The 20,866-nt window shown below is 52.4% G+C and overlaps 2 protein-coding genes across 2 annotated transcripts; one reads left to right on the plus strand and one right to left on the minus strand.

Annotated features, from left to right (window-relative positions):
• Positions 1 to 12,736: 12,736 nt before the first annotated feature.
• On the plus strand, positions 12,737 to 16,948 carry C1QTNF4 (C1q and TNF related 4). Its single transcript, XM_058526955.1, has 2 exons — positions 12,737 to 12,916; positions 15,835 to 16,948. The coding sequence occupies exon 2, from the start codon at positions 15,840 to 15,842 to the stop codon at positions 16,821 to 16,823; it is 984 nt and encodes a 327-aa protein (XP_058382938.1). The 5' UTR covers positions 12,737 to 12,916; positions 15,835 to 15,839; the 3' UTR covers positions 16,824 to 16,948.
• A 2-nt stretch (positions 16,949 to 16,950) lies between these two features.
• FAM180B (family with sequence similarity 180 member B) lies at positions 16,951 to 20,858 on the minus strand. The gene is made up of 2 exons (XM_058526959.1): positions 19,645 to 20,858; positions 16,951 to 18,541 (listed from the first exon to the last, which is right to left on the minus strand). The coding sequence occupies exons 1-2, from the start codon at positions 19,727 to 19,729 to the stop codon at positions 18,120 to 18,122; spliced, it is 507 nt and encodes a 168-aa protein (XP_058382942.1). The 5' UTR covers positions 19,730 to 20,858; the 3' UTR covers positions 16,951 to 18,119.
• Between the last annotated feature and the right edge of the window lie 8 nt (positions 20,859 to 20,866).

Genomic DNA, 20,866 nt, shown 5'->3' on the forward strand with positions numbered 1-20,866 from the left:
GTTAAGTTTGCACACTCCACTTCGGTGGCCTGGGGTTTGCAGGTTCGGATCCCAGGCATGGACCTACGCACCACTTATCAAGCCATGCTGTGGCAGGCGTCCAACATACAAAATAGAGGAAGATGGGCACGGATGTTAGGCCAGGGCCGATCTTCCTCAAGCAAAAAGAGGAAGAATGGCAACAGACGTTAGCTCAGGGCTAATTTTCCTCACCAGAAAAAAAAAAAATAGAGGAACAGATTTAAACTAGGAATTAAACATGCAACTTGATGAGAGAGAATGCATAATTTGATAACAATGAAAGGGTCAACATTTTATATTATGGTTGCATAATCAGAAGCCCAACAAACTGGCTTAGTTAAGAAACGGAATTTGGGTTCAAGTAACAGCAATGGCCAGTGGTTAATCAGTGATTCAGACAAAGGCATCAGGACTCCCGTTCTCCTCATCCCTTGGGTCCGCCAGCGTCTGCCTGGTTTCCCTCTCAGTCACGCTCACTCCATGTGGCAACAAGATGCCAAATGGCAGCTCCACTCACTTAGGCTTCTTAGAGCTTGTAAAATCCTGAGAATGAGCCAATATCTCTTAGGGAAGCTCCAGCAAAAATCCCCTGGATGACTCTGGCTTGAAGCAGACATCCATCTGTAAGCCATTCCGTGTGTCTGGAGTACTCTACACTCTGCTGGCCAGGCCTGAGTCACAGGCCCAGCCTGAAGGGTCGGGATGTGGGGTCAGCCCCACTGGAACCATATACATTGGGCTGGAGGGGCGTGGCTCATCAAAGAAAGGTTTCCCGGACAAAGACATTTACTGCAACTTGTCCAAAAGAAACAGCTTGAATAGAAAGAGGAAGAAAGCAACACAGTTCACTAAGAACATACAGCCTCTGAAAATCCATGACCCTGAGATGAGATGGGGGTTGATGTGTATTGAAACCTCTGCACAGGTATGTACATATATTATCTCAGCCACCCCATCAACCAGATAATATCCCCATTTTTCAAGTGAGAAAAATTGAAGCTGAGAGATTTAAACAACTTGCTAGTAAGAGGCGGTGCTAGAATTGAGACCTGCACGTGTGTGATTCCACATCCTGCATGCCTTACACCGCAGCGCACTGCCGATCTGGGAGGAGCCAGACACGAGGAGGCTTTGGGTGAGACTGATAAATGAGCGCTTGGAAGCCATGTCCCTGTGGAAGTACACTTCCTGCTGCCCAGCTGTGCTCTGAGGGCAGGAGGGCACCGGGCTGGGAGACGGCTCCTGCTCTGGCAACCAGAGTCCTGCACAGGTACCAGCTGAGCAGCTGAGAAATTCTTCACCTGCATCAGTTCAGCGACAGTTTGCTCTCTCGGTGGGATGAAAAAGCTACAGGGAGCTGCTCCCCCAAACTTAATTCCAACCATAGGAAAGCATTGTCTGGTGCTGTCAGTGTCACAGGAACCACAGGAGAAAGGGGAATCAAGAAGGAAGGGTATGTTGGGCCTGGAATGAATGGGTGAATGAATAAATAAATAGTCCTAGAAAAATAATCTGAAAAAATTAGAGAATGGTTCTGATCTCACGTTTAGAGACTTTAATGGGAATGTGGCACAGGAGGAATAGGAAGCTCTAAAATAGAAAATTAGGACAGTCCATCTTCAGCAAATCCCTGTGCAGAAAAAAGGCAGACAGCTGAAGAAACCAGTGTGGCTCTAGAGAGAGCTCTTTGATAGGCTCGCAGATTAAAAGGCAGGTATAAGAGATGGAAGGAAGGGTGAAGTCCTTAATAAATTAAGACTTGGGAAAGGTGCAGATGAGAAAAGACATCACTGGTTACGTTCAGAGCAGGAGGAATAGAGAGGATAGGGTTCCCCTTGGAGATTAAGGTGTCAGGTTAGCAGCTGTCAGAAAGTGGAATACTCAACCCCGATTGTTTTTATTCTCCCCGGAGGAAAAGCATTTCTAAACTGAGATGAGTAAAGCAAAACATGGTTTAGAGGAAATTGAAACCCCAGATAGAAGAGATGATGGTAAGAGAAGACCTGAGCACCTAGCCATTTAAAATGAGTTGCAAGGGCCGGCCCTGTGGCTTAGCGGTTAAGTGCGCGCTCCGCTGCTGGCGGCCCAGGTTCGGATCCCAGGCGCGCACCAAGGCACTGCTTCTCCGGCCATGCTGAGGCTGCGTCCCACATACAGCAACTAGAAGGATGTGCAGCTATGACATACAACTATCTACTGGGGCTTTGGGGGAAAAAAAATAAAATTAAAATAAATAAATAAATAAATAAAATGAGTTGCAAAACCTTTGCGGATAAGATCCTGGAACCCTTGCCAGTGTAGATGAGAAAGCCGTGGAGAAAAGGGAAGGCACCACAATGCCAATGGCTGCAGGTGTTCTGCCATGCAGAAAAGAGGAAAGGGTAGATTCTGGAAACTCTAGGTGGGTACATTTGAAGTGAATGGCCCCCAAATTTATTCTAGAATATATATTAAACTGTGGGTTTGAGAACACCTAGAAAAAGAATTGGTACTTCACTAAGAACAAGAAGCGGTAAATAATAATACTACTAACAATAATCTAATTTATTTATTTGGAAGGCCTCTAGGAAAATTCCTTGGCATAGTGTACCTTGTTTCCAGTTAGACATCCAATGTCTCCTGATTGAGGAGACAACTAGGAAAACTGTGATCCCAGAAATTGCCCAGGTGGGTGGATTTATAGCCCATTTAACCACTGTACCGCTTGCCCCCAGTTGGTTATTCAATTGGTGCAAATCTGGGGAGTCATCTTGAGTTCCATGCTTCTAGACTGCATGTGGGCAGCTCATTAGTTATCAGGGCTCGCCACACTCACCATGTTTGCTGATGGTACCACTGTTGGGAGGAAAAGCTAATTTTGGATGTCAGAATCAAAATTCTAAACCACCTTGAAACAGTGGGCTGAAAGCAACAGGATGAATTTAAAAGACGTGGAAGGACCCGCATTTAGATTTTTTTTTTTTTTAATCAGCTGCACAAGCACAGGACGAAAGAAGTTTGGCTTGACAGTGGTGTGTGCGTGAAAGAGGCTGAGGGCCTTCAGCAGACCTCAGCTTGAATAGAAGCCAGTAGGGATGGAGCAGCTGCTGAGAAAGATAGCGGTTCTCCCCGCCCCTTTTTATTTTACATACAAAAGGGTGAACCAGTGGAAAGTATGTCTCTTTCCCATAACAATTCCTCTTCCCAGGAGGAAACCGCCTCCTGTTAACGGTTTCTAGTAGATCCTCTCAGAGGTATTCTAGGCGCATAAAAGCAAATGCATACTTTGTTGTTTTTTTACATAAATGGTAGCTTACTGTACACCTTGTTTTTTTCACTTAACAGTAAATCTTAGAGATTATTTTAAGTCAGCATATGAAATGATTCCTCATTCTTTTGTAAAGGGTGCATAGTATCCTAGAGATTATTTTAAATCAGTCTATGAAATGATTCCTCATTCTTTTACTGTAAAGGGTGCATAGTATTCTGTTGTATATATGTATCAGAATGTATTTAATGGGTCCTCTGTTGCTGGACGTGTAGATTGTTTCCAATATTCTGCTATTAAAAACAATGCTGCAATGGATAACTTGTCATTTTGCTATTACAAACAATGCTGCAGTGAATAATATGTCATTTCAAACGTGGGCATGTAGTGAAGAACAGCTTTGCAAGAAGTGGAATCACTGAGTTAAAGGGCTCACATGTTTTTTAGTTTGGAAGATGTTGTCCAATTGCCCAACCGTGCTAATTGACCCTCCCGCTAACAATGTATGGGTGTCTGTTTTTCCACCTCCTCACCAATAGAGTGTATTCTAAATCTATTGATCTTTGACAACCTGAGGGGTAAAAAAATAATGGCATCTTACTGTAATTTTCTTATTCTAATAGTTATTTGTATTTTCTTTTTTATTAACTGTTTATATCCTTTACCCATTTTTCTACTGAGTTGTCTTTTTCTTAGAGCTCTTTATATATTAAAGAAATATGCTCTTTGTGATATGAGTTACAAATATGTTTTCCAGTTTGTAGTTTGTCTTTTGATTTTGTTTCTGACAATTTTGCCATGTAAATATGTTTTCCTTTTAAGCTGTAGTAAAATGTATTCATCAGTTTTTGTATGATTTCCGGATTTTATGTCATACTTTGAAGTGCTTCCTCACTCTGAAATTTTTTTAAAATTATCACGTGATTTCTTTCAGTACTTTTTTGGTTTCATTTTTACATTTAAATATGTGATCCATTTGGAATTTGTTTTGGTATAAGGCATGACATATGGATCCAACTTAATTATTTTCCAGATGGCTACCTACTTGTTCCCATACAATTTATTAAATCATGTATCTTTTCTCCTCTCAATTAAAATCCCACTTCTATAATGTTCTAATTCCAGTATGTATTTGGTTCTAATACTGGATTTTATATTCTGTTCCATTGATCTACTTCTTTTGATACATTTGAAAAAAATTATAGTTTTCATTGGTATTTTAAATTGTTTTCAAAGGAAGGCAATAAATATTTGTTGTAGAAAGTTTGGGAAGCAGAAAAAATTATACAGAGAAAATAAATATCATCAATGAACTGACTATAAATAACTAAATATTTTGGTGTTTATCCAATCTTTTCCTATGTAATTATATTTTTTACCCAATGGAGATGATACTATGTAAGTCAAATTTTCCATTCCCAAAATCTAATGTGATCTAGATGCCCGCCGTGGACCTAGTCATCATCTTACCCAGACCGAAGCCACTCCTCCTTCCCCATCCCCCCAGATGCCCAGTGCAAGAGGGGGAGTCACCTTTTGCCTCCTCCAGCTCCTCCACTCCCTGCTCTCGTTCTAGTCCCCAGGTCCTCCATATTTTCCCTCCATAGACTCACAGGCCCTAGACCGTGAAATCCTCTCAAGATACAGATGAAGAAACCAAGACCCAAACGGGGAAATAACTTATAAAAATTAGTGGTTTTAACTGCAAGAAACAAAGGACTCAACTCAAAATGGCTCAACCAACAAGTGGATTTATTATCACCCATAACAAGAGGTCCATAGGTAGGGTAAACCCAGGGTGGGTTAATCCAGTGGCTCAGTAGTAACATCAAGGACCCTGATCCTTGCCATCTGTCCATTCTGCCATCCCCAGTGTAGTGGATTTTGTCCTCACACTTTTCCCCCACATGGTTGCAAGATGGTGGCAGTAGCTCCATGTATCATCTCTCATAATATTACGTGAAAGCCAGAAGAGAGTGTGTCTCTTCCTAATTCCATATTGCCCCAAACAGGAGGTGGGGGTGGTTGGGAAATATAGGAGAGTGGTTTTGGTTGTCACAATGATTGAGGGACACGACTGGCATTTAGGGGACAGGGGCCAGAGATGCTAGATACCCTGTAATCTTTAGGACAGTCGATTAAGTGAAACATTAGCTCCCACTCCTCACATTTGTGTAGGTGAAAAAATCAGAACTCAGCTCTGTTTTTACATACAAAGCAAACTATTTTTTGCATGGTTTTAATGTACACTGAACTTTCCAGGAATGTAACTTCCCTGTAAATTGACGAAAGATTGTGTTTGTTGTGTTTGGAACTTCACCAAGAGTCATTCACTATTTTAAACGTCGATGCTCCTAGTGGTATTGGGGCTCCGAGTAGCGTGCCCTCGTATCGGCTGTTGTATTTGTGGTGATTCTGCATAGAAGTATAAACATCCAACTTCTCTATTTGGTTATTTCTTCTAGCGTAGCAATGCCCAAGTATTTACATATTGAAAAGCAGATTATTTTATTAAAATTATTTGCCTTTTATTTCTTATATCAGACTTGGAGCATTATATTGATTTTTTGAAATTATGTGTCAGTAAATTCCATTCTCTATGAATTTCATTTCAGTATAGGAAAGGAGGCAGTACAAAATACTTGTTATGAAAGAAGTTAGGTGAGACAGGATTGAGATCCATCGGCTTCCAGAATAAAGTCTAGACAGCTTAGCTTGGCACTTGAAATCCTTCATGATTTCTGGACCTGTCTCCTGGAAACATCCCTGGATTTCATACTTCAGCCATACCAAGATGATTATTCATTTTCCAAACTCCCCAAGCAATAGCAGTAGCCAGCACACACTGAGTGGTTACCACATGCCAGGCTCTGTGCTGCGTACTTTACATCGCGTATGTCTTTCAGTGTTTGTGACAAGCCAATGAGGCATAGATACTTTCATTATTCCCATTTTACAGATGGGGAAACCAAGGTCACACCATTAGCGATGGAGCTGGGATTCAAACCACAGCAGTCTGATGTCCATCACTGCTCTTCACTGTGACTCTGTATTGCCTCCTAGAGGGGTACCTCCATGCCCTGCTCCCTGCTTCTTTCTCCCAGAATGTTCTTCCCATCTACTGTTACCTGTCAAAGTCTAGTGCAGCCTTTACAACTTCGTTTAGGTGTCATTTCGTTCATTAATCTTTGCTGGATCCTTCCACTTAGAATTAATTTCTTTTCCCAGTGTTCCCTTTGCACTTTACCATTTTTATTATGGCTCCTCTTTAGAAAACTGAGGTGGCACTGGTAAATTGCTAAATGCCGTTCATGCCCTGTCCCCGTCCCTCATCCTCCAGCAGTCACTCAGCTGGGTTGTGGATTACGTTTACATCCCACGCTCTCTCCCCCAGTCACTCAGGACTCTCCTGACCTGCCGGCTGGCTGGCACTGCACTGGGGGAAACACAAGCCAAGTGATTCAACTCCCCACACACACATACCGTTCAGAATCAGAATGCAATGCCAGTCATCAAAGGACACTCTTCATTGTCAGAATCAAGGATCAAAATGCCAGAGGGGCCACAAGATTCTCTCCCTTACCCACGTAGGCAGGACACATCCCTCCTTTCTTCTCTCTCTTCCTCTTTTCCAGGGACTGTCACTCCCTGAGACTCCTGCAGGCCACGGAGACCTCACCACTGTCTCCTGCCAGGGCCGCTGCCACCACTGTTTCAGCTCACGGAAGAGTGGGTCTTTTCCCAGCCTCCTCCAATTGAAAAGCTGATGTTTGCGCCCAAGGATGTGGCAATCATGGTGTTGACATACAGCATTCTGTGGTCAGACATAGGATTTGGTTCTCCTGACAGTGTGGCGTTGTTTTGCCTCTAATTTCCTCTGCCAACGTGACCAAGGAGAACTTGCACCAATAGCTCCGGGAATGAGCCTGGGTTTGGGGAGAAACTTGGCGACTGTCCTGTATCTTCACTCCACTTTTGACCAGCTCTGGTTCCCCCAGTGTTCCCACTATCTATTGCAGCAGTAACCCAAAAGTTACTGGTTTGAAACAGCAATCATTTCTATCCCTTGTGGGTCTGAAGGTGCGCTGGGTTCAGCTAGGTGGTCCTCGTTCAGGGGACCTCGTACAGTTGCAGTCAGACAGTGGCTGGGCCCAGAGTCATTGTGACAGCCTCCTCACTCATACTGCGAGCAGTTAATGCTAGAACCTCAGCTGGGGTCAGGGCCAGCTTCATGGGCATGCAACCTGAGCAGCCGCACAAAGCCCCACACTTAAAAGGGCCCCATGCTTGGTTTAATGCTCTGTTGTCACCATTTAAATTCTTTTTTTTTTTTTTGGTGAGGAGGATCAGCCCTGAGCTAACATCCATGCCAATCCTCCTCTTTTTGCTGAGGAAGAACAGCCCTGAGCTAACACCTATTGCCAATCCTCCTCCTTTTTTTTCCCTTTTTCTCCCCAAAGCCCCAGTAGATAGTTGTATGTCATAGTTGCACATCCTTCTAGTTGCTGTATGTGGGACGCCGCCTCAGCATGGCCGGAGAAGCGGTGCGTCGGTGCGCGCCCGGAATCCGAACCCGGGCTGCCAGTAGCAGAGCGCACGCACCCAAGAACTAAGCCATGGGGCTGGCCCCGTCACCATTTAAATTCTTAATTCCACATTTTTCATTTTGCACTGGACCTTGCAAATTAGGTGGCTGGTCCTGACTGGGGCTGTTGGCCACCACATCTACACGTGGCCTTTCCATGTGGCCTGAGCTTTCTCCCATCATGATGGCTGTGTGCCAAGTGTGAGTTTCAAGAGCTAGAGGAAGGCATAAGCAGTATCATCTTTTATGACCCAACCTAAGTCCTCCTCTTAGAGGGGAGTGGCAAGATCCCAGTGTAGGAAGAGCATGTGGGATGGGAGATCCTGTCACAGCTGTCTTTGGAAAATGTAGTTTGCCACATCTGATCATCAGCAGGTCATCTCCCCATCCCTGGCCTCAACCTCTCCATTTGCAGAAGGGGTATGGGGGTTCAGGTCCCCTCTGGGAAAAGGGCCAAGGGAGAGTTAGGAACTGGTCCTCACAGCCACCCCCAGGTCTCCCCTCCTGGGTCATTTAGTGAGTGCTCAGAGGAATTGTAACCTGGGGTGATGGTGCCAGGAGCGCAGCCCAGGAGCTCTCAACGTCTCCTCCCCTGGAGAGCTGAACTCTCCGAGGAAGGCAGAGACTCAGCGCCCTGACATCTGTTTCTCCTGCAGGCATCTCCACTTGGCTAATGATTCCTCCTCTTTCATTTCTCCCTGGGGCCTGTTGTTGTCTTTCTCATTAACTTCCCCTCAACTCCCAGCAAGGTCCCCAGACTCTGAGCTCTGCTAATTCCCCTGTAATCCACCGGCGAACCAGGAAGCTAATTAAATTGTGAGTTTGTGCGCACACTCTCTGTCAATCTCTGTCTCTTCTCGGTCTCTCTCCTGTCTGTCTCTTCCCTTTCTTTTCCTTTCTTACTAGCCCTGCGTAGTAGTTCAGACTCATCTGGACACGGAGTATTTTCTCACAGATCTCCCTGCCTCTCCACTCTTCTGTCTCCCATCTTTCACTCTGCAGCCAAAGTAATCTTCTTAAAATACAGCTCTGAGCACTCTCCCCTCTGCCGCAGGATAAACCGAGCTCCATAGCTCAGCCTAAGCCTCACACACTTTACCCGCCATAACTTCCTTTCACAAGCCCTTCCCTCATGAACCGAGCCATGTGCATTTCCTTCCCCAAACCCCGTCTATGCCACTTCCACACCTTTGTTCATAGTCTTACCTTTAACTGGATCCCACCCCCGCACTCCTCCATCTCACTATGTCAAATCCTCACCATTATTTAGAAGTAGCCTCCTCTGTGACACCTTCCCTGATCCCCCGCAGGTGGAATTTCTCCCTCTCTGAGCTCTCATAGCACTTTGCAGCTCTCTCCTGGTGTTGATCTCTTTCCACTTAATGTGGTTCTTTATGTCCACACCCAGCCACTCTCACTAAATTATTAGCTCCTTTAGGGCAGGTCTCTAGGTCTTATTCATCTCATCTTCCTCCTGAGCACCTACCTAACACTATGTCTTAGAACACTTCATTGTCTCCTGGACCAAAGTGGCAACTGGGGCTCCAGCCTTCATGTATACATTCCAGGAAGAGGGAAGAGAAGAGGGAGGGCAAAAAGAATGGGTCTCTCTGATGCATCAGTCCCTTTAAAGCACTTTCTCTCCCAATAATTTCTGCTTGCATCTCATTAACAGTGCCTAGCTGCAGGAGAAACTGGGTACATTGCCTCCCTTCAAACTCAAGAGCTCATCCCTCATTTTACAGATGAAAGAATGGCCTAGAGAGGATCCGAGAATTAGGGGGGCTGCAGAGCATAGTGGCTAAGGACCAGGTTTTGGAGCTAGAGAGACTGGGTTTGAGTCCTGCCCCCGCATTAACTCTTTCTTCCTCATTTGTGAAATTGGGTTAATGAGGGACCAGCCCCGTGGCCTAGTGGTTAAGTTCGATGCACACCGCTTCAGCGGCCCAGGTTTGGTTCCTGGGCGCGGGCCTACACCACTCACTGGTGGCCATGCTGTGGCAGCGACCCACGCATAAAATAGAGGAAGATTGCACAGATGTTAGCTCAGGGCCAATCTTCCTCAAACAAAAGAGGGGCGGAGGTTAATGATACCTACTTCAGGAGATGTTAAGAAAATGAAATAAGGTAATGGATGTGAAAAAGCACTTAACACAGTTTGAGACACAGTTATTGTTCATTGTCTTAGTTTGGGTCAAAGATTTGGGTGCAAGTAGTTTATTTAGGAGGTGATCCCAAGAAGCAGAGGGAGGGGGTGAGGAAGTGAGACAAGGAGGGAGGAAAGCAAATAAAGCATCCAGAGCTGAGCAGCTTTTCCCCTTGGACAGCTTAGGTTTCATTCTGCCGGAGTCTCTCTGAGACTGGAACATGCCTGGGAATTGGGAATTGTCCCGGGACCAAAACCTAGAGTATTTATCCACACACTCTGGACCCTCCTTGGTTGAGGGTTGCTCTGGGGGTGTTACCTCCCTAGCACTTCCAGCCTGCCCACACTCCCTTCCACAGCTGAGAATGTCTCGGGGGAGACACAGGAAGCAAGTGCAGGAACCGGCTGTAGGCAGGCCTGGGGGTGTGGGTGGGGCTTCGAGAGCATCTACCGCACTCAGTAACTTGCTGTTACAATTATTGTTGTGTTGTGGTAGCTGCACAAGGTAGGAGCAGGCAAGAAGGACACCCTAGCCTAGGGCTCTTTCCTCTGAACCCCGTGCCATCCCCTCCTAACTTCCATTCTGGCCCACCCTTCACTCCCACCCCAGCCTGCCCTAGACACCCACCAGCTCGTGGCATCCTCTCTCTCCATATCCCTTTCCCAGTGGCCTCCACCCTGTCCCGATCCCCTGAAGCAAAGCCTACTGTCATCTGCCTCAGCCGCCTGTCTCCACCCCAGACTCTGACTTCTCTGGTGAAACCTTTGGTGGACCGAGAGAAAGTGTCAAATGGCCTTTAGCCTGAGCCAGGCCCCCACTGGGATTTAATTGTCCTGCCTGGAGAGGCCTGCTTTCTTCCCTCCGCTCCCACCATGGGAATCACACCTTCAGAAGGCACCGTCAAGATGGCAGCCCTGCCCTCCTGGTCCAGAATAGGACCACTGCCCTAAGAAGGATTGTGGCTGCCACAGGTCAGCTTCCTGCCTTCCCCAGCCTTCCTGCCACATCCCTGTGTGTCTCATCCCACCCTCACCCTGCCCCATGTCCTCCCCATAGGCCTTTTCAGGCTGGTGAAGGAGACTGTCGTGATCTGACAGGGCTAGGACAGGCACTCCACCCTATGCCTGCAAACACCACGTGCCCAGCCTGCAATGCCTCCATTCATTCCTTTCCATTAAGGCACATATTCATTCATTCGTGTCTTCACTCACCTGACACCCTGAAGAAAACTTAATGAGCCCTTCGTCATTACGCACACCTTCAGGAAGACTAACTCGTATTAGATTAACTAGGGGTTGGGCCGGCCTCGTGGCACAAGCGGTTAAGTGTGCGCGTTCCGCTGCGGTGGCCCGGGGTTCGCCGGCCCCATCCCGGGCGCACACCGTCGCACCGCTTGTCAAGCCATGCTGTGGCGGCGTCCCATATAAAGTGGAGGAAGATGGGCACGGATGTTAGCCCAGGGCCAGTCTTCCTCAGCAAAAAAAAGAGGAGGATTGGCAGATGTTAGCTCAGGGCTGATCTTCCTCACCAAAAAAAAAAAAGATTAACTAGGGTCACGTAAATTTTGAGAGTTCCAGAAGGAAAGCTCCAGAGGGCAAGGGGATTCACAGGGCACCAGGCTTCTCAGGGACCACACGGAGGGTCTGTGGCAGAAGCAGGACAAGAGGCCAGGCCTCCAGAGTCAACCAGGGGCAGGCGGAGGGCACCAGTCCTGGCAGCTGAGAGTGGGGCTCTTCAAAAGCCATCCGCTCATCTCCTGAATGCGAGGCAGGTTGCCACCTCCACAGCTGTCATGAGAACAGCAGCCCTGAAGAAAGGAGTCCGAGCTCCCTTCGGTGGGTCAAAGCCCAGAGTGGAGGCCATGGGAAGGGCCTCTGGTGAGTACTGAGGCGGGAAGACAGCAGTTCCCAGCCCTGATGTCCTCCTGGATCCTGCTGCCCCGTGTCGGTGTCCCTCTGCAAACAGGCCCTTCCAGCCCTCCCATTGCCCTTCTCAACCCTCTCCCTTCTTACAGGCACTGCAGAAGCAGCCTGTCTAGCCCAAACTCCATTCTGCCCCGAGGACTCCCCTCCTTCCTCACCCCCGCCCCAGGGGGCCCAGGCTGACCCTCTCATGTCTGGGGCCTTTGGCTTCCTGCTTCCTTCCTAACCAACTATAGGCATGTTCAGATCTGGAGATGAGGAAGCAAAATTAGACCACTTTAAGCCCTTTCTTTACTGGCAACATTGACCCATTTATCCTTCTCTTTCCTCAGCCCCCTCCCCCAATGCCACTCAGCCTGGACATCTGTCCCAGCCCCAATCTCACCTTCCACTGTCCTTGCAGCCCAGAGGCTAGTCCAGCCTCTGTGTCCTGCTCCAGTCCCCTCTCCTCACACCAGGGAGGAGGCTGGTCTGTAGAGTGCCCTGGGCCACCCCCAGCTTGGCCTCTGCCTCAGGCCTCAGTTTCCCCATCTGCTAACTTGGATTAATGATGCCTGCTCTCTAGACCCTGGGGACGAAGCTCTAGGGAGGTCACGGATGAGGAAGGGCGCAGTGCTGGGCGCAGCCTGCGCAGGGGCCTCCTCGGTGCGGTGCCCCGAGGCCCTGCGGCTCGGCTCCCCCTCCTCGGCGCGCTCTCCCTCTCCTCCTCCTCTCCCCCTCGCCGCCTCTCCCCCGCCTCTCCTCCTGCCGGTCAGCTCGCTCGCTCTCGAGCTGTCCTCTTGCCTCGCGCCTCCCTGCCCCGCGCCCACCCCGGGGTCCCAGCGCCGCGCCGCCGCCTCGGTCCCGGAGGAGCGGCCCGAGCCCCCGCCGCCCCCGCCAGGCCCGGCCGCCGCAGCGCGGGCGGTCAGTGCGCAGCCCGGCACCCCCCGGAGCCCGAGCGCGGAGCCGGAGCGCGGGCTCGGAGCGAACCCGACCGACCGCCGCCCGCAGCCAGGTGAGGGCAGCTCGGGGACGCGGGGAGCCAAGGCTTCTCCTTTGTTGGAAGCGGGGGCCGGGGATGGCGCGGGGGCTTCGGCTCCTTTTTTTCTGAAAGGAGGACCTGGGAGCATTTTTTCATGAAAGAGGCTCAAGGGCTTTTACTCCGAAGGGGGGATGGATGAACGAAGGTCTGGGGAGAGAGGGTCTGGGGTACCCCTTTTTAACGGATTCTGTTTTTCATGAGAAAGGGTTAATTGGCTTCTTCTGTGAAAGGGGGACTTATCTTCTTGGGAGCATGAGGGCCTTTCAAGGTAGGTGGGGAGGGGGGGTTCTGGCAGGGCTTGAGGGAGGGGGTAACTGGGGAGGGGGTTTGGCGGGGACGGGGTCTCTGAGATGCCCGTAGCCTGACGTCGCTGCACCGTCCCCGTTGGTTCCGGGGCTCTGGGTCTGCCCAGCAATCTCTGTCCCAGTTTTTTCTCTTTGAAGATGACTATTTTGAGCCCCACCTGGACAGAGCTATGAACAGCCATTTCCTTCCCTGGAACTCTGATGCCCACCTGACACCCTCCCACCTCTGCCCTGCTCAGGGAAGGGGGTTTAGGGGGATCTGGGAAATGGGCAGGGGTGGGTGAAACGGAGGCTGGGTACTGGACACACAGGAGGACCCTCTGGCACTGGCAGGGTGCACCAGCAGGGCAGGGAGATTGCAGGGGGCAGGACCTGCTAGGAAGGCAGCCTGGTGAGAGTGAGTGAGACGTTCCCATACTCTCAGAAGGCAAAACGCTCGAGTTTTTGTTTGGCTTTGCCTTCTTTCTCCTTCACCCAGGATCCTAAGACTCATTCCACTTGTCTCTCCTCCTATTTTTGCAAAAAGGGAAACTGAGGCAGGGGACAGGTTGGCTGGAAATATCTGTGACTAGGAGGAAAAGGTGGTGGTGAGGAAGGCACACTGAATTTGGAGCCAAAAGACCTCAGTTCAAGGCTTGCCTCAGTGCTCCATGGGTGACCTCGGACCCAAATGCTTCCCCTTGTTGGGCCTTGGCTTTCTCATCTATAAAATGGGAGAGGGCCCACCTGTCTCTCAGGTTTGCTGTGAGACCAGATGTGAACAAAGAGTTCTATAAAAGGAATGCACTGAATACTCACGAGGTATAATCTGCTCCACTGCAGACAAGCCCCCTTCCTCCTCTCTGCCCTCACCAGGATGTCAGCTAGCCCATGCGACACCTTTGTAAGAATTAGACAAGTCACCTGCTCTGGAAGGAGAGAGTGTTCAGCTGGGCTAGGGACTTAGGGTCTTGAGGAAGAGAATTAGAAAAAGCCACACTTTTCCCCAGGTGCAGCAGCTCCACACAGCTGGGCAAGTAGAAATTGGGCTAGATTCCAGCACCCACCTCCCCCAGGTGAATGTCCTTGTTGTGGGGGGGCACATGTGCACAGCTGCACCTGGCAACCCTTCCCAGCAGACCCCAGTGTCTCTAAGACACAAAGCTACACACCCTCCCGGGATATTTCCTGTAGAAGCACACATCCTAGGCTGTTGCCAGCTCATTTTCTTTTCTGCTTTGTCTCCACTTCAGAGCCTTTGGGTATTCAAGCCCTAAAGCCTATGCCCTACTAGGAAGCAGGATGGAATCCCACCATCGTAGAGTGACTCCTTTGAGTTACGCAGCCAAGCTCCCAGGGTAGGAGTTACTGAGTCCCTAATCCCTTAAGTTAAGGACCTGATCAGATCGTTTTTCTCAAGGCCAAGAGCAGAAGCATCTGCACTCCTGGGCAGCACTGCCATTCATAAACCGTGTTCACACCTGCTATCTCAGAGCATCCTCACAGTAAGTTGTGAGGCAGGTCTGCTCCCCATTTACACAGAGGAAGCCACGCCCAGAGAAGTTAGGAACTTGTCTAAGGTTTCAGAGCATGTAAGTGGTAGAGTCAGGTGGAGCTGTCTGTCCTCTCCACTTCACCGCTACTGAGGAACAAAGCTGCTGACCTCATGGTCCCTGCTGGAATTGCTGCTCCCTCTCTCTATCCCCAGCAGCCCCTGGTTCTCTCTTCCCCCTCAATGACCAGCCCCCAAGCCCAGGGGAGGGAGTCACTATCTCTTCCTCTGATTTCTGAGGGGGAGCTACCTCCAAGCCCAACTGTTCTGGCCTCTTTAGTGCAAGAAGGGCCCCTGGGGAGTCCAGAGGTTCAGGGTGGGAGTTGACCCTTGAGGGGGTCAGAGGCCAGGAAAGGGGTCAGGGAGCAGCTATTTCCTTTCCTGCCCAGATGAAGGCTGAAACAGTGGCCATGATGGAGGCCATCAGTACAGAGACCCAGTGCCTGAGTGAGGGGCAGGCCAAGGACCATAGAAGAGCCACAGGAAAATGCAGCAAACGGGAGGCTGAAGGAAACTCAGAGACCCCCCTGACCACCCGCTGTGTTCCCAGGGCCCCTGAGTGCCAAGGGGGAGGGGATGGGTAAACCCAGCAGACAGGGCCACAGGCCCCTTCAACCGGAACATTTCTGCTTGTGTCTGTGGCCTATGTGTGCGAGCTTTCCCTTAAGAAAGGAGTGCGGTGCTTACAAAAAAAAAGGAGAGTCATGGGCCCATGGGCCAGGGTTCCCAAAATGTGTCCCTGGACCAGCAGCATCTGCATTACCCGGGAATTTGTTAGAAATCCAAATTCTCAGGCCTCATCCTAGACCTAGTGAATGGAAACTCTGGGGGTGGGACCCAACAAGGCGTGTTTTAACAAGCCCTCCAGGTGACACTGTGGCCCGCTGAAGGTTGAGAACCACCGAGCTGGTCCAAGTGTGTAGGAAACGAAGTCCTAGTTGTGGCTCAAGGGCAGGGCTGTGAAGAGGACCCGTCTCCCAGTCCAGGGGCTCCGGGCATCTGCGGGCGGCCCCTGCCCAACCCTCCTCTCCTTCCCCTTCTGCCTCCCCTCCCAGGCGCCATGTTGCCGCTCCTGCTGGGGCTGCTGGGGCTGCTGGGCCCGGCCGCCTGCTGGGCGCTGGGCCCGGCCCCCGGCTCAGCGGAGCTGCGCTCAGCCTTCTCGGCCGCACGCACCACCCCCCTGGAGGGCGCGTCGGAGATGGCGGTGACCTTCGACAAGGTGTACGTGAACATCGGGGGCGACTTCGACGCGGCCACCGGCCAGTTCCGCTGCCGCGTGCCCGGCGCCTACTTCTTCTCCTTCACGGCGGGCAAGGCCCCGCACAAGAGCCTGTCGGTGATGCTTGTGCGCAACCGCGACGAGGTGCAGGCGCTGGCCTTCGACGAGCAGCGGCGGCCCGGCGCGCGGCGCGCCGCCAGCCAGAGCGCCATGCTGCAGCTCGACTACGGCGACACGGTGTGGCTGCGGCTGCACGGCGCCCCGCAGTACGCGCTCGGCGCACCCGGCGCCACCTTCAGCGGCTACCTGGTGTACGCCGACGCCGACGCGCCTGCGCGAGGGCCGCCCGCGCCCCGCGAGCCGCGCTCGGCCTTCTCGGCGGCGCGCACGCGCAGCCTGGTGGGCTCGGACGCGGGCTCCGGGCCGCGGCACCGGCCGCTGGCCTTCGACACGGAGCTCGTCAACATCGGCGGCGACTTCGACGCGGCGGCCGGCGTGTTCCGCTGCCGCCTGCCGGGCGCTTACTTCTTCTCCTTCACGCTGGGCAAGCTGCCGCGCAAGACGCTGTCGGTGAAGCTGATGAAGAACCGCGACGAGGTGCAGGCCATGATTTACGACGACGGCGCGTCGCGGCGCCGCGAGATGCAGAGCCAGAGCGTGATGCTGGCGCTGCAGCGCGGCGACGCCGTCTGGCTGCTCAGCCAGGACCACGACGGCTACGGCGCCTACAGCAACCACGGCAAGTACATCACCTTCTCCGGCTTCCTGGTCTACCCCGACCTCGCCCCCGCCGGCGCGCCGGGCCTCGGGCCCCCGGAGCTCTGAGCCCCGGCCGGGGAGGAGCCCGGGGCGTGCCTGTCCAGCCAGGGCCGCCGCCCGAACGTCTGGCCGGCGCGAGCATGGCCATGACGGCCCGCCCAGCGCGACTGGACTCTGCCAATAAAGTGGGCCTGCGCTCTGTCTTGTCTGCGACACTTTTGTCTGGGGGCGGGGGGTGGGGGTCGGGGGGCAGAGGGCAGGTTCCATCAGGCCCTGGGAGGGCCAGGAGGTGGGAATTTGTACCCTACTCACCTAACCCGTTGTGGGCCTCCCCTTCGTGTCCTTTTCTAGTCAGTCCCTTCTAACTCCTCCTCATTGGCCTATGACGTCACTCTTAGGGCCCAGCTGATTCCTTTTCCTGACAAGGGGCAACACCCTCCTACCTCTCTGGGGGCCTGGGGTTCAAGGAAACAGCACATTCCTCTTCCAGCAGGAAATGCCAGTGGGATGAGCTGTTGATACCTGGTTGTCGGACTTCCGCCCTCCCAGGTTAGGGAGGGTGATTTGCTCACGGCAGGTGTTAGACAACTTACTCTGACATAGAAGGACACAGGCTCCAGGAGGCCAGAAGAGAACATTTTATGGGACAGCTACACAGGAGCAGGGCTGCACCAGCCAGCCTCAGCTTGTCTCTCTCAGTCCCCTCCCAGCCTCACTCCCTCCTCTGAGATGTTCCTCTGAGCCTGTGGAGATGGACCAAAAAACATCTCCTCCATCTTCTTCCTTCCACTCCTCCAACAGACTGAACTGACGTCCAGTCTATTTTCCTAGTCCATATGGGGAACTTGGAGGCTCAGGGACCGCAGAGCAGTGGTTGGGCTTAAAAGGGGTATCTAAATTAGGACTGGGTGCTCTGCATTTACAAGGTCCTGTAGATGCCACAGGATCACTCATGGACTGCCAGGGGGGTAGTTTGAGGGTCTGACCTGGCTTTACTTGGGGGAAGCTTCCCTTTCGGCATCTCTTAAACACACTTCTCAACCCCGACCCCAGCATACACACGGCAGCTTCCCTTTCAGCATCTCCGAATCTCAACCCTGACCGCAACACACCCACCCACACACACACACACACAGCCTGCGCGCACGCGCGCTCACACTGCTGCCTGGGACCCAGAGCCTGTCCTCTTAGCCTGTCAGGGCCCAGGGAAGAAGATGGGGGAGGGGTAAGCTGGGGTCCAGGGTACAAGCCAAGCCCAGAGACCTGAGCACAGTGGGATGAACCAGGGGCCAGCTGGAAGCCTCTGCCCAGGATGGGTCTGGCTTGGGGTGGGATGTGAAAGGGGAGGGTCAGGGGAAGGAGTCAAGCAAGGATCGAGGCCCAGGGCCCCAGAGAAGGGGGCTGGCCCTGGGGGCAGAAGCCCTTGCACAGGTCCCAGAGTGTTTCCTGTGCCAGGAGGGCGAAAACCTCAGCCCAGCGACCCCTCTCCTCAGCCTCGCTAGCCTTGTGGAGCCGGTAGACACAGGAAAGGCCTGTGAGGAGCAGATGTTCAAAGTCCCAAGGGCTAAGAGGAGGCCCCTTCCGCAGGTTCTGGAACTGCTGCAGCTGCTGCTTGGCACCCTCCAAGTCACTGGGCACGTGGCGCTGAAGGAGGAGCCTGAGCCGGCGGCCTGGACGTGTGGATGCCAGTTCCTCGTCCTGGATGTACAGCTGCCCCATGACATCCAGCTCCAGCCCAGCCCAGAGCAGCTGCAAGGGGAGCCATGTAAGGGGTGGGCTGGGGCCTAAGGGGCCGGGCAGGGAGCAAGAGTGGGCCAGGGGGCGTAAGCAGGCAGTAGGACCCATGCTGGGTTGCCCCCCTCCCCCAGCAGGCCCAGCTTGAGACGTCCCCCTTCCCAACCCTGAGCTTACGGACCTCTGGACACTCCCACCCCCATGTCCCAGGCTGGAGGAAAGACCTCAAACATCACTTCCGGGACCTCTGGCTCCTGCAGGCCACCTCCCACGCTGGCGCTGTTCATGGGCTGCCCTGGGGCAGCAGAGAGGAGTCAGGCCCCTGCCAAGCTCCACCCTGAACACCCCAGCCTCCCAGAAGTGTCCCTCAACTGCCTGGTAGGGGTGCCTAGAGATCTTCTATCTACAAAAAGAGCAGGAATGCCATCCCATGCCCCCTCCCCCTACACACACATGCACATTGACATTCACCCGACCAGGCATAGGTCTTGTGATCCCAAAATCATCATCCCAAACCCAAGATGCCACCTCGGCAAATGTCCAGGACTCCTCCTTGAACTTCTACAGTTCCCTTGGCGAAGAGCTCCAGGCCAACGGGTCACAAGACACTTCACTTCCCACTTCCCCTCCCTATATCTGGGGACAGTGTGACCTAAAACAGTGCCAGTGACCCTTCTCAAAAGGTTGAGGACCCTTTGGGAGGAACCTACTCCTTCCTTGCTTCTCAGTAGTGATCATGTGCAAGGCAGGGAGGCCAGGCAAGGCAGGATGTCTGCTGCAGCTCCTTCATCCCACAGCCTGGGGTGCTGCACAGCCCTTGGAATGACTGTCCCAAGCCCGGGACAGGTCAAGAGGTCCTGCTTTGCACATCATCTGAAATAAGCCCAGGGCCCAGCTCTGTCTAGGGCCAGCGTTGAGGGCACCTAGGGCCGTCTCCCTTTGCTTCACTTGGACCTGTCTGGTTGTGGAGGTGGGACCCCCACTATTACACTCCACCCCCCCACCCCCACCCCCGTGGCACAGGTGAGCCTGGTACCTACCATACCCACAGTTCCTACCTAGGCCCTGCTAGGCTCAGATAGAACCAACTATAGTTGCTATCAACTGGGAGCTTTCCTTGGCTCCCATCCACCCCACCCTGAAGCCCCAGTACCTGCATAGTGCCGGGTTGTAGTCACCCCTGGGAGGAGGCAAATGGCTACCATTAGCCAAGCCAGGAGCTGCATTGTCCCAGCCATGCCGCACCACGTCCTGAGTCTTAGTCTCCCTAGCTGCTCAGAGGGAGAGTAAGAGGCTTACTCTCTCTCTGCTGCCGTATCCGCCTGCCACACACCACAGCTCCAACTTTCCACTGCAGGCTGCTCTCCGGCGTTCCCTGCTTTTGGTGTCAGTCTTCACTGCTAAACAGGGAGGGGCTCGCTCTGGCTTCCAGGGGCTCTTTCCATCCCATAGAAATGTGGAATCTTTGGTTGTTGGCAGTAGGAGTCTGGCTCCCTGCTTGTCAGGCCATCAGCCTGTTCCTGCCCAGATGGGAGGGATGTTTAGTTAATTAAAAAAAGGTGTTCGGTAGCAAATAGCTGTAGCTTGGCCCTCCCAAGAGGTAGGAAAGAGCCCAGGCAGTAATGCTACCTTACTATCTGTCCTCACCCCTAAAACATCCTGCAGCTGAGCCCAGCCCCTGACACCCAGCCCAGCCCAGCCTCCAGGGAGCCCCTCAGCAGCCAAGAGCATCAGCCAGCCCTCCAAATGGTGGGCGGGCTGGCTGGGCGGCCCAACAGACAGGCAGAGGCGAGCACTTCCACCTCAGGCACTCGACCAGCAGCTGAACAGACCCCAGACAGGCAGGGGTAAGGAGTCCTGTCCCCTGGAAAACAGACAGGTCTGCAGCTCCTGAGTGTCTTTTGCCCCTGCCCTGGGACCTTTGCTTGCTGACAACATTCTCAGCTCAGGTCAGAGTCCAGGAAGATTCCCTTAGCCCAAGCATGATGGGCTGTCAGGTCGCAGGGAGCAGGATGCAGGGGTCAAGACTCAGAAATGAGCTGTGGCCCTTCCTGTTGCCTCATGGAACCCTGTGGATGTTTGGATGCGATGAGGGTGGGTGGGGGTTTCCCTGGTTCCATCAGTTGCCACCAGACAGTCTGCTGTGAGGAAGGGCTTTCTCCAGCAGTTGAGACCCCTCCAGTTCTCAGGAGAGACCATGCCACACCCATCCTGAGCCCTGTGGACCATAAGAACTTTGAATTTCAGCTCCAGAATCCCTCTTTCAGAAGTACATCCAGGCCTGCAGGTCACCATGTCTGCAACTGCACCGTTTAGTCCCATTAAAATAAGACTCCCCGTTTGGCAAAGTCTAAGGGAGCGGGGGGAAAAACCCC

This window comes from Diceros bicornis, chromosome 31 (assembly GCF_020826845.1).
Source record: "Diceros bicornis minor isolate mBicDic1 chromosome 31, mDicBic1.mat.cur, whole genome shotgun sequence".
Classification (NCBI taxonomy): Eukaryota; Metazoa; Chordata; class Mammalia; order Perissodactyla; family Rhinocerotidae; genus Diceros; species Diceros bicornis.

Bases quoted from the DNA above. Each gene is read 5' to 3' on its own strand.
- FAM180B (XM_058526959.1), bottom strand. From the start codon at position 19,729: ATGGCTGGGACAATGCAGCTCCTGGCTTGGCTAATGGTAGCCATTTGC. The intron at 18,542-19,644 runs GTACTGGGGCTT...CCGGCCCCTTAG, and splicing joins TACAACCCGGCACTATGCAG to GCCCCAGCCCACCCCTTACA.
- C1QTNF4 (XM_058526955.1), top strand. From the start codon at position 15,840: ATGTTGCCGCTCCTGCTGGGGCTGCTGGGGCTGCTGGGCCCGGCCGCC.